The sequence below is a fragment of the Clupea harengus genome, chromosome 18, assembly GCF_900700415.2.
Source record: "Clupea harengus chromosome 18, Ch_v2.0.2, whole genome shotgun sequence".
Lineage (NCBI taxonomy): Eukaryota > Metazoa > Chordata > Actinopteri > Clupeiformes > Clupeidae > Clupea > Clupea harengus.
This window is the reverse complement of record NC_045169.1, coordinates 9499891-9512826: the sequence shown is the minus strand read 5'-3', so window position 1 is coordinate 9512826 and position 12936 is coordinate 9499891. Positions and strand designations below refer to the sequence as shown.

The following is a 12936-nucleotide window of genomic DNA, read 5'->3' as shown; positions in this document are numbered from 1 at the left end:
CTTGGGCTAGTTCACCGTCCCGGCCCCAAAGGCGATGCTCACCATGTGAGTAATTGAGATGGTTGTCTTATTCAACAGACTTCAGTTGCAGAATCCGGTACATTGTAATCGATTATAGTCCACTGAAATATTTTTTCTACCAACACTAACTTCTCTGGCCAAGTGCTTTTGGCTAAAAACAATTTTAAACTCTAACGGGGAACATTTCAAACTAAAGCAAATTGAAGACGGAAGACTGTACACGTCAGATTTGCAGTCAAGTTATACCATCTGCCTTCCCTTTTGAAAAACATTACTTCAACTTTACTTTAAAGTCGTTTTACAAGGACTTCGTCGGCACGGAATTTCTGTCCTATTGGACTACTCGTACACTAATGACATCAGGAACATGCCCAGCTCCAGCCACGCAGGTTCGTTTCGGGTTGAGAGGACTTCTACCCCACGGAAGTGACGGTGAGGTGGCGATGGCGGCTTGCTGTTCGATTTCGGATTTGCTCTGAACTACAAGGGTTTTTATGGTGACTGAGTTTTTACGGCGGTTCACCAGATCATTGCATATCGATTAAAGCAAGTAGGAGGAGGCCCATCTCAAATGCGACGCTGGAACATCCTTACCCCGCTTTTATAATTAACGAAGGTTTGAATCCAACAAGCCGGAACACTACATTAGCTTGCTGGCTCTCAAGCTAGCTTGCTAGTAAACGTTAGCTAGATACTTGGTTGAAGTAGCTGGCTATCGTGGCGTTAGCTCGCTAGTTCGCTGAAGCTAGCAGTAGTCGTCAACAGTACAATTTTGTGGAACGCTTTCTTTTAATTTGTGGTTGCTATTTTTGGTATTGGGCAGATGTTACACTCCTTTGACATTTTTAATTGAGTGCCAAGCAGACGTGAAGAGGCACTCATTCGTTCAGTCTATTGAATTGAATTTTAAGGACCAGCTGAGAGAGGCTCTGTAGGACGTCTTTTTGAAGGACTCGACTCAGAGTCGTAAAGAAAGTGGTCAACTGAAATTGCCCACTTTGAGTTTTTTTCCGCCCAGACTCTGGCGTGGAGTGTCAACATGTTGAAGACTCGCCAGTGGCTTCTTGGTGTCCGCACTTTTCTCGGCGTAACGTCCAGAATATGGGGGTTTTTCATGTACATCCTCAGGAAGCATCTACGCACGGTGAGTGTTTGTCAGTGTCTAATGTTACAGTAGCTCTTCCATACTCTTGTTCGTTTGTAGCAAGTGCCATCAACTGGTGGTAGGGTCACTCACTCCAGCCATAGTGTAGTTTTGAGTCCATACATTTAATATCCCCTGTCTTCCAATCTAGGTTATGCCAATTCTTCAACGATACACTGAGCTAGTCTCACAGTAGTCAGATCGCACATGATCAGGTTACATTGTAATCTGGCACGTGTGTTGAATTGGGTGTGCACCTGTGTCGCTCCTTGAAGCACATACACGTTTATATATCCTCTACTAATCTGACTGCAGTTGTGCACCTGAGTGGATACTGAAGCCATGGCTTAAGTTTAATGAACTTTGAAATGATAAAACCGCGAAATATCAGTATCGTCCCTCGGAACTGAAACGAAGAGACCACTAAGTGATCGAGACGCCTTCAATTACTGTCGTGACCCGCTCTATTCCCCGCGCTCTGAACAGTCGCTCACATTTTGCTTTTATTTTTGCGAGCGAGCCCTTTGCATTTGCCCTTACATTTGTCAAACCTAAACTCAACCACTACAGCATGGCAAACAAGGCCTTAGGGCAGTCATTTTCCTTGCTCTGCTTTAATGAATGCGTCTGACTTCAGGTCACCCTTTCCAGTCCCCATTAAACTTGACATTGAGTGTTAACCAAGCCAGCTATTAGGCTAGTGCAACAGGTGCACCATCAAACCTTCCTGGGCTAAGTGCTGCACTGCTCCTAAGGTTTTTTTTTTTTTTTTTCAAAACTTCGCCAGACTCTTTAATGTCCTCAAAAGCTTTGGAGCAAGTCACATTAGTGGCTGCACCACGCTGAGATGTAACGATTTGTTTTCCTCAGAGCCCTGTCAGTTTCTCTCTGGCCCAATTTTGCCATTATCATTGATCCACTAGAGAGAAGGGCAGTCAAGGTTTGATGGTGGTGTGTGGAGGATTATGGCAACACAAAGACCTTGCTGTTCCATTCCAACACTCAAGCAAGCATGCATCCACTCTCACACTCAAACACCACTGCCCTGGGGTCGAGTCCTTCAGTAACCCAAACACAACAGCCGTAAGGTGGGGGACAGTGTCCCTGTGTCCTGCCCCCCCTCACATTGGCTTTTATGAAGTCAGTGTTTGCTCTCCAACAGTAGCATGTGATATGTTTGTTCTTTGAGTTGGGTGATTTAACTGGTACTGTGTACTAAAAGGTTTGGCACACAGACAGTCATAATCAGGGTAGATACATTTAGTTGTGAGATACAAAAATAGCTTATGAGCTATTCAAAACAGCCAGTGATGAGTGTCTCACTTATGTAAGCGCTCTTGAACAATTTGTTGTACTTATTCGCATACAGGGCGTATGGAAAACACAGATAAGCTGATCGTTCACACGTGTGCACTGCTCTGAAGACAATTGCATAATAGTAATCTATGGGTTGGCCTGGAAGTTGATCTGAGCAAAGAAACAGCCAGGAATAATATCCTTAACGAGTGTGTGCAGTGGGTTACAGTTAATCATTATCCGTCACTTTTCTCTCATAGTCTAATTTTATCCCAGGCTTGTTATCAATATCAATATTTTAAAAGACTATTTACAATGGCATTTTTTCATGTGTAGATTGCAACTGCCTTAAATGCCAACATCACAAAAGAGTCTTTCGGGATGAGCATAACAATAAATTATCCTGTAACATTCACAAAAAGATAAAAGCTACATAGTGATTAGCTTACCTCAGCAAAATGGGCCTCAGTTTAGGTAGGTTACAAAAACCAAACATGAGCAGTGATTTTAAGCAGTCAGAGGTGTTTTCCTAATTACAGAGAATAATGAAATGTTATTTCATGTTAAGTCTGCTGAAAGAGATGTTATTTAGATGGAGACATTTTTAACCACTGTATCAATGACAAAAAGGTCTGAAATTATTGATCATTTTGGAAAGCAAAGTAATCTCTTGTCAGTTTGTCTTTGGGGAGTTGAGGAAGACCATGCGGATTGACATTTTAACATATTTCTTTATTATTGTATTTAGTTTTATCACTTATTGACATTCTCAACTGTGTTAATATTTCTACAGTTCAACAGATAATTTACCTTTTTAAGCTGTCAAATGGATGTTTAGCATTTGGACGTGTTGAAATACGTTCGATGCCTGACAACTCTTGCGGGTGGGGGTGGCCCCCCCATCAAATTACACAGGGACTACATGTACCCCCCTCAACAGCTGATCAATGCACCAGCTGGTAAACTTATGGTACGCATATGTGGTGGTGTGCATGTGCAGTGGGTCTGTATCCATGACTTGTCGCGTAAGCCCTCACCGAATGCTCTGGGACAAAGTCACCCTGCGAGTTTCCCCTTTCTCTGCTTGGACCCTCTTGCCCCTTTGACACTCCTGGACAGCTGGGCCAGCTAAAAATAACCAGAGAGAGAGAGGGAGAGAGTGCAGGCAGTGAAGAGTGTCTGCCCAGTGGTGTGTGTGGGGTAGTCAGTGGAAGAGTGTCTGCCCAGTGGTGTGTGTGGGGTAGTCAGTGGAAGAGTGTCTGCCCAGTGGTGTGTGTGGGGTAGTCGGTGGAAGAGTGTCTGCCCAGTGGTGTGTGTGGGGTAGTCAGTGGTGTGTGTGGGGTAGTCGGTGGAAGAGTGTCTGCCCAGTGGTGTGTGTGGGGTAGTCGGTGGAAAAGTGTCTGCCCAGTGGTGTGTGTGTGGGGTAGTCAGTGGAAGCCTGGGGTGCCTCTTGGGCTCATGGAGTGCTGTTCAGGCCTACTCAGGGGTAGACATTAACCATGCCAAGGCTGCCAAAATTACCATGTTATTGGCCCAGTGTGGGCATAAAAAAATAACGTGGTCTGGGCATAACAGGATAATGGCTTCCATATTTGTTGAGGCCATTTATGAACGGTTGAGTTTTGCTAAACAACTAAACTAGCAACTAAAGCTAACATTCTCTTTCACATTCTGATATGTGAAATGTTTTGGGGACACCGCTTTCCATTCCCCGGTTGCCCAAAGAGGTACCGTACATTTCTCTCAGTCTCTCGTCGCCCTTTAGTTTAGAGGAAGCAGAGTTCGCGCACACAGCCTGCTTCAGAGCTTTAGGTGTCCTCACATGCCACCGTGTCTGCTAGCACGACAAGAATGTAGCCGTTCTGGAGGTCTAGACAGTTCGCTCTCGCACAGACTTCCTGGATGACCAATGGTCGCTGAAGGAAAAGACAAGGTGGCTTTATTAGTGGTGCCCAGTCTTAGTCACCGATAGCACCCCACGGAACCCAGCGCACACATCGGTTCTTTCTGACGTGTCCTTGCTGTCCTCAGTAGAAGGAAGAGCCCCAGGCAGGAGAACACAGGGGAACACGACTACATTTAGAAACTAGTTTCTCCTCATTTTATGCCATGTTTAAATATAGCCCATGTGAGGATGTAGGATTTTGATGTTGTGCTTGTTATGTTTCTGTATTAAGTCCTTCCTGTTGTGTCTTTGTTACATCAGATAATCCAGTATCAGACGGTGCGGTACGACACTTTACCGTTGTCTCCCATCTCCAGAAACAGGCTCAGTGAGTATCTCTCTCTGTCTTGCTTTCATGTGCTTGTCTCTTTCTGTCACTTTCTTACTATCTTTCTCTCTATCTGTCTAATTTTGCTGGGCACACAGATGCAGGTTCTTCCTGTACACACGTGTGGTCTATCTGTCGCACTCATTCACCTGCCAGGACATGGACATACCCTCAGTTTCTCTTAGTTGACAGTGGCTTCCTTTGAGGACATGAGACTGTAGCTGTACTGAGCTATGATCTATGACAGGTGACTGAACATGAGACAAATAAACAAACGGGCACCCACACATACCCTTCCCGACAAACACGCTCCCATGGATCCGCACAGATTAACAATGCCGGGAGTGAACACACACACCACAGTCCTACAAACACTTGTTGATCTAAACACAGTGCTGCCTTTCTTTATTTAGATACAATTTAGTGTAAAATTGTATTGGATGTCACATAGGCTGCCCTGAAAGCATGTGGTGCATGTGGGAGAGTGGCCATCGCATAAATAACTGGCTGTGCAGCCGGCTGCAAGTGAATGGGTATACGAATAGGTGAGTGGCCCAGACAATGGAGAGGCAAACACACCTCACCTCTGGCCTATACCAGCCTGCTGAATGGGCCTGAACAAACAATTGTTCTCAGACGAGTGCCTGCTCTCCCAGACAGACAAAGTGTGTTCGTGTTTTAGTTGACGTGTCGATGAGTGTTAAATTACCATTGTATGTGTTAAGGTTGGAAGGTGTAAGTGTCCAAGAAATCAGCATTAACACTGATTCGTGTGTGTGTGTGTGTGCGCGCAGACGCAGTGAAGCGGAAGGTTCTAGTTCTGGACCTGGACGAGACGCTCATCCACTCGCATCACGACGGGGTTCTCAGACCCACGGTGCGACCCGGTACCCCGCCAGACTTCATCCTCAAGGTGAGTAGGAGTCGCACACACACTTTGCGCACACTGTCGTGTCTAAAATATACACACACGCGGTCCCATTTAAGCACAAGTCGAACAGCAGATGGTGAATTCTTCAGCAGGGTTTATTGCAGATCTTAAACCACAATAAGAGAAAGTCCTAGAAATATTTCTGTCTGCCTAGCGTTGCGCGCAGACATTTAAACCTCTTTTGACACTCCCACTTCAGCCTTGACTGGCTGACCCTGTATCCAATCACATCATTAACCTCTAACCTGACTCCATCCAATCAGAAAGCTTAAAATGTGTATCATGACCCATCCTCTACCCGGTGGGCCAAACCCCTTTTCTAACATCGTGTTGAGCGTGTATCTGATCCTCAAACTAACTAACTAAATGAATTATCTGACCTTCCTCCTGAATCATATTAAAATATCCCACAACACCAATAGAAATATACACAAACACATACAGAGACTCTATTGTGTTGAGAAGGTGACATCTTTGCTATTATGAAAAACGTGACATTGATGTAGGATTTTGTACATTTCATGTTAGATTTCTATTGGCTGTATGTTTCATTTAGGTAAATGTTAATTTAGAAAAAATGCCACTCTAGATGAAAAAAGACTGAAAGGCCACCCAATTACTAAATGAAAAGAAACACATTGTTGATTTAAGTCTTAATGGTTGAAACCTGAAATGTGACACCTTAAGTCTCCATGTTCTTACACACACAAGACAATACATAATTTATCACCTAGTTGTCCAACTTATCTGAGACTTGACTGAAATGCACTTGTTTGTATCTGCCAGCAGCCTCTTTGTCCAGTAGTTCAGTTCACTTAGCTAGTAGAATATTTCACACAATTGGCCCAATGTATCAATCTTTGCGTACAACTTGCTTCAGGACCACGTATAATAAGCACAGTCCCACGATTTGTTTACAGACGTTTTTCTGTCAAATGTATCAAACATAATGTACACACAATGTACTCCCATTCTCTTCATAAATCTGAATGTAAAATTAGTTTAAAATCATGTGTACACGAACACGCTTTACGTCCACTCCCACAATAATCCTCATGTGGGTCGAGACGCAACTTAAATTGTTTTTTTTCCCCCGATAAATTGTTATTTGATCAATAAAAGAGGCAGGAAACAGATGTTCAAAATCAAACGCCGTGGACTGATCTCTATACACTAATGTGGGCTGATCTCTTTGCACTAATGCAACAGTCACTTATTTGTGCTCTTACACCAGTGAACCTGATCTCTTTACACTAATGCAATCAGTCACTCAGTTGTGCTCTTACACCAGTGAACCTGATCTCTTTACACTAATGCAATCAGTCACTCAGTTGTGCTCTTACACCAGTGAACCATATTCCCAGTGCGTTGTGCACTTGTGTTGCACTCCTTGTTTTTACTTCCTCCAGAGATGGTGTCAAAGATCAGATTGAGGTGGAATTCCTTATCTTTCCCTCCTGCAGGTGGCCCCACACAGACATCCAGATTCATGGGCATATGTCACACACGCCCGTCTCCATTTTAGAAGGCACAGAACTCGTTCTGAATTTCCACCCTTGCTTCTTGTGCACTAGCAGTCTTGCACACACCAGAGATCTTATCAATACGTCTGAAGTTACTGTCTTTCCTTTCACCCACACACACACACACACACACACACATTCTTCAAGAGATTATCACACACACACACATACTTATGTATACATTAACTCAATGAGTAATTTCTTCTTCCTCTTTGTTTTGCAGGTAGTAATTGATAAACACCCAGTCCGGTTCTTTGTTCATAAAAGACCGCATGTTGACTTCTTTTTAGAAGTGGTAAGTAGAAGGGATTTTGAATTTTTCTTTATGAATTTTGAGTTGTATACATACAGCGCATTCAGGAAGTATTCAGACCCCTTTACTTTTTTCACATTTTGTTATGTTGCAGCCTTATGCTAAATCATTTAAATTCATTTTTCCCTCATCAATCTACACTCAATACCCTTTAATGACAAAGCTTAAACAGGATTTTAGATTTTATTGCAAATTAACTGAAAAGGATGAACTGAAATAGCACATTTTGTATGTAGACCCTTTGCTGTGACACTTGAAATGTAGCTCAGGTGCCTCCCATTTCTCTTGATCATCTTTGAGATGTTTCTACACCTTGATTTCCACACCTCGCGGTACATTCAACTGATTGGGCGTTATTTAGAAAGCCTGCAGAGCTTAGAGACAGAAGGCGTTTCTCAATAAACGTTCTTCTCTGTACTTGCGTTCCCTTGTACTTGTGAAACGTCATAAAACGGTTTCCCAAATACCCAGAAGTTATCTTGATTGAAGGACTCGTCAGGGGGTGCCTTGTGTAGATGTATTTCACAAAAAGTAGTGGTAATTGCAGCAGAGGAACAAACACAACTGAACTAAACACTAGTAGTATTATTATTATTATTAAACATCACATTTATATAGCGCTAGTTTAGTGTTCGACTTGTACTCAACTCCTCATTCAGCAAACAACCTGCTTCCACCATAACTATGGACTCCCACAAATATTTCCTGCCATTGGCCCTTTTATTGCGGAGACAGGGACTAGGTGACTGATCACGGTTGAGGGAAAGCGGAACTGAGCAAAGTACAGAGATATCCTTAAAGGAAAACCTGGTCCAGATTGGTCAGGTCCTCAGACTGGGCCGAAGGTTCACCTTCCAACAGGACAGTGGCCCTAAGCACACAGCCATGATAACGCAGGAGTGGACAACTCTGAATGTCCTTGAGTGGCCCAGCCAGAGCCCTGACTTGAACCCCAATTAAACATCTCTGGAGAGACCTGAAAGTGGACAGGGAAAATCCCCAAATCCAGGTGTGCAAAGCTTGTCGCGTCCTACCCAAGAAGACTCAGGGCCGTAATAGCTGCCAAAGGTGCTTCAACTAAGTATTGAGTATAGGGTCTGAATACTTATGTCAATGTGATATTTCAGTTTTTCCTTTTTTAATAAACAAATGCATAATTAAAAAAAAAAAACATAAAATGTGAAAGAAGGGGTCTGAACCTTCTGAATGCACTGTACTGTATAATGGAACCTGCTGACACATAGGATTAGTATAATGGAGTTCTATTTCAGCTCTACTTGAGGAAGTAAGTGTAATGCAATGGACAGAATGAACGAGTGCGAAAGCATTATTGTTCCAGTTAAAAATGTTTGGGCTGGGTGTGTTAGGATGGTGAACGTCGCACGCTTGGATGAGGGTGTTATTTCCTGTATTCTGTGTCGGTCTGATTTTCACTCTGGCTACTTCCATGGAGATTTGAGCACATTGTGATTAGGTTCATGATTTTGATTAGGTTAAAGATCTTGATTAGGTTAATGATTGTGATAAGGTTAATGATTTTGTCCCTGCTGTCTGCAGATTTGAAGTATTCTCAATGCACTTCAGTAGTAAAAACAGACTTCTTGTTAGAATGCTCATCAGAAATGACAATTTACAAGCATAGGAAGTTAACAATTGAAATGTCATTGTTATATGTATTATTGTCTTAACCATTTCATTTGGGGACATTCCATGACACTGTGTTATTAGATGCACAATATAATGGAAAGAAACCAATTGCCAATGTATCCCCGTTTCCCTCTCTTTGGTACAGGTTAGTCAGTGGTACGAGCTAGTGGTGTTTACTGCCAGTATGGAGATCTATGGCTCCGCAGTGGCAGACAAGCTGGATAACAACAGAGGGGTCCTGAAGCGCCGATACTATAGACAGGTACTCTTTGTTTTTGGTGGTGTGTGTGTCTGGTAACAAACCATGAGGCATTTTGCCAGTAACCGTTTAATTTTTCCCAGTTAAATCAAAACATGAAATGAAGATCCCTGTTATGGCAGTCCTACTTCATATAATTTGTAGACAGTCATCTTTGCCATTTTAGACTAGTTTGTTTGTTTGTTTGCCAAGCTACCAAGACCAATAAAACATCTTCACCCATACGTCAAACCAAACTCCACCAAACTGTTGTTTTAGTTTGATTAATTTCAGATGTTTTCTGTTTGTGTTCTCTCCTCTCTGCAGCACTGTACATTGGATCTAGGTAGTTATGTAAAAGACCTTGCTGTTGTACACGATGACCTATCGAGTATAGTTATCCTTGACAACTCACCTGGGGCCTACCGTAGTCATCCAGGTATTGCTATTCGGAGGTCAACACGACTCACCCTGATGCACACACACACACACTCTCTCTCTCACTCACTCACTCACTCACTCACTCACTCACTCACTCTGTGTGTGTCTCTCTCTCTCTTTCTTTCACTCACTCAGTGTCTGTGTGTCTCTCTCTCTCTCTCTCTCTCTCTCTCTCTCTTTCACTCACTCAGTGTCTGTGTGTGTCTCTCTCTCTCTCTCTCTCTTTCACTCACTCAGTGTCTGTGTGTCTCTCTCTCTCTCTCTATCTATCCTTTTTTCTGGCTATCTCTGACTCTCTCTCTGTCTTGTAAACATTTACCCAGCAGTTGGTAATTATTGACTTTGTCCAATAGAGTCAAATGCACGGTCAAACCAGTTGTTCTGCAGTTTTGTGTCAGGTTGCCCAATCTATTTGTGTTTTAAAAACAAAGTTGCTTCCTGTTCTTTACATACAGACTCTGTGTTTTATAGGGTTCATTTATATTTATATTTCTCAGGCGTATGCAAGTCCAGTCACTCAAACCGACACACAACAGAGTTCAACCACAAGCAATGCCACACATGTTTTCGAAAACAAGGGTATTAGAGAAATTACTTAATCATTTAGCTGCCTTGTGGTTTGTTTGGTGTGTTGCAAAATTCATGGACCACAGTTGAGACTGGATTACCTTCCACCTTCTTATTGTGTGTGTGTGTGTGTGTGTGTGTGTGTGTGTGTGTGTGTGTGTGTGTGTGTGTGTGTGTGTGTGTGTGTGTGTGTGTGTGTGTGTGTGTGTGTGTGTGTGTGTGTGTGTGTGTGTGTCTCTCTCTCTCTGTGTGTGTGCCTTTTTAGACAATGCAATACCAATTAAGTCGTGGTTCAGTGACCCGAGCGACACCGCACTTCTAAACCTGCTGCCTATGCTAGATGCACTAAGGTGAGCTCCACACCTGGGTATAGACAGATTTGGTGAAGTAGCAATGACTTTTGATCTTTTTGTCATTTTAACTTGTATTTTAACCTTACAATGAATGAACACTTTTAATAGATGTTAATTTGTCTGACTATCCCTAATGTCATCTTTTAATATCTTCCCTGTGTGTGTGTGTGCGCGCACACGTGTTCTGTGTTTCCGTCACACAGATTCACCTCGGATGTCAGGTCTGTCCTCAGTCGAAACCTCCATCAGCATCGGCTGTGGTGATGAACCGGCAGACGGGGTGTCTCGTATCCCCGCTCATCCCATCCTGCCTGGCTGCTGACTCATCCCACCACTCTCACACTGCTGACCTTTCACCTCTCCAGGAGTCCCCACATCCTGAGAGGTCACGGGGGTCACAGACAGACACATAAAGCAGGATTGATGGGAGTGGGATGAGCGAACCCTGGAATACTTAGTTTTATTTCTTTTTTCTCCCCGTTTTTTTGTCTCCTTCCGTTAATGGAGTCTCGGCCTTACAGTTCTCTGGTTACAGACTTGTGCGAGGAGAATGTGTGCTCACGTGGGAGTACGCTTGCTTTTGTGTATTTTTGTGTCGTATTGTTTGGCAACACTGAATGGAAGGATGGATGCGGAAGAGGAGATGGAGTATTTTCATTATTACAAATCATTTTAGTGTTTTTTTTTTTCCCCCTTTTCCCATTTTTTTGTAAGGTTTTGTTGAGCTAGCTCTGGAACCCACCAATGACATCAGTGTCTTTTTGAATGAACAGACTGAATACTACAGTTGTTGTTCATATTGTTGTTCACAAACCTTTGGATTTGTATGCAACTTGCTTATGAGGACATCAGTGACTTGTGCCAGTTGAATTAAGGCTCTTGCAGACTGAGTTGTGGGACTTTTAAAAATTGAGGTACTTTTATGGAGAGAAAAAAAAACATTACAAGGAATATGTGTGATGTAGATGTCGACTGCTGTACACGTGGGAAATCGTGAGATAAATGAAATTAAGACTGTCGTTTTCTTTTAAAGATTTCTGTGAAATGTAATTCCTCATGATTGGTGTCACTCTACGTTCATCCTGGGCAGTCCTTGAAATCTGCTCTGATCTTGACTGAGTAACACATTTGGAGAATGATGAAAAGACGACAAAAAGGGCATGGAACAGAAAAAGGATTTGAATTGGTAAATGGATGCCTTGTTCTGTTGTTTGTTTTTTTTCTTCAGTGATCTATTTTCTCCAGGAAAAGAACAGGGTTGACCCCAACTGCATACCTGTCGGTGGGGAAACTCGTGCTCTCTTCCACCTGACGTTTGATAGTAACATAACTTGAATTTATGAAACTTGCACTTAGTTGATTGAACTGCTGACTGAGCAACAACTACCCACAGTCCCTCCTTCCTTTCTTTTTTTAAACAGCAAAACCCTCTCCTTTTACCTATCAATATCGTCCGGACGCCATTTTGAACCATTGTAGTGTTGATGCTCAAGGCAGCTCGCTCAGGCTCAGTACCCGGTTCTGTGCGTGATACTAATAAAACACGTCAGTATCAAAATATGATCTATTCTGGTATTTTCTTTTTCTTTCATTTATTTTAAGGAGTACACAATGGCTTAACTTGTATTCACAAACGCATTGAAAACTTGAATTTATTCTGCTTGTTGAGGAAGGGTTAGGGTGTGCATATGTGTGATGTAGACAACGGCTACTCGAGAGTCAAAAGGGAAGTATTTCTCCATGTGTCCATTTATTTCTACATTTTTGTTCTGCCCTCTACTGGCAATAAGAAGAATGCCATCCGTGTGTTTTGCCCGTTGAGCTACTGTTTTCTTCCCGTCGTTCTGAACAGCTGTTAAGAAATGTACATTTATATGAAGGATTGTTTTATGATTCTGTTTTTCGACATGATGAATGGAAAGTGCAACTTTTGTTTGAAATCACCTGTGTCTGTGTATAACTGATCGACTCCGTTGAACGATTTCACTCGCATGACTCATAGTTTATTGTTTTGGAGAGTGCAGGTACAACATATGTAATTGTGCGAGGCAACTTAAGAACTCAAGAAGTGTGTGACAAGTTCAGATGCCTTTTGCACAAGTGCATAGTGCGTACACCAAAACAATTATTCCATCACGTCACAGAAAATGTATTCGGTACGATAGAAACTGTGCTAATTCTCGTCACGC

At 42.7% G+C, this 12936-nt stretch overlaps 1 protein-coding gene across 1 annotated transcript; it reads left to right on the top strand.

The window, feature by feature from the left end:
* The first annotated feature begins 217 nt into the window (after nucleotides 1–217).
* Nucleotides 218–12305, top strand: LOC105911382 (CTD nuclear envelope phosphatase 1A-like). Its single transcript, XM_012840179.3, has 8 exons — nucleotides 218–1165; nucleotides 4668–4734; nucleotides 5529–5647; nucleotides 7412–7483; nucleotides 9294–9410; nucleotides 9714–9825; nucleotides 10660–10744; nucleotides 10951–12305. Exons 1-8 carry the CDS (start codon nucleotides 1061–1063, stop codon nucleotides 11009–11011), a joined length of 738 nt encoding a protein of 245 aa, XP_012695633.1. The 5' UTR covers nucleotides 218–1060; the 3' UTR covers nucleotides 11012–12305.
* The last annotated feature ends 631 nt before the right edge of the window (nucleotides 12306–12936 follow it).

Excerpts from the sequence above, each read along its gene's own strand:
- LOC105911382 (XM_012840179.3), top strand. The coding sequence starts at position 1,061 with ATGTTGAAGACTCGCCAGTGGCTTCTTGGTGTCCGCACTTTTCTCGGC. Across the intron at positions 1,166-4,667 it reads TCAGGAAGCATCTACGCACG|ATAATCCAGTATCAGACGGT; the intron begins GTGAGTGTTTGT and ends TTGTTACATCAG. Across the intron at positions 4,735-5,528 it reads CATCTCCAGAAACAGGCTCA|ACGCAGTGAAGCGGAAGGTT; the intron begins GTGAGTATCTCT and ends GTGTGCGCGCAG.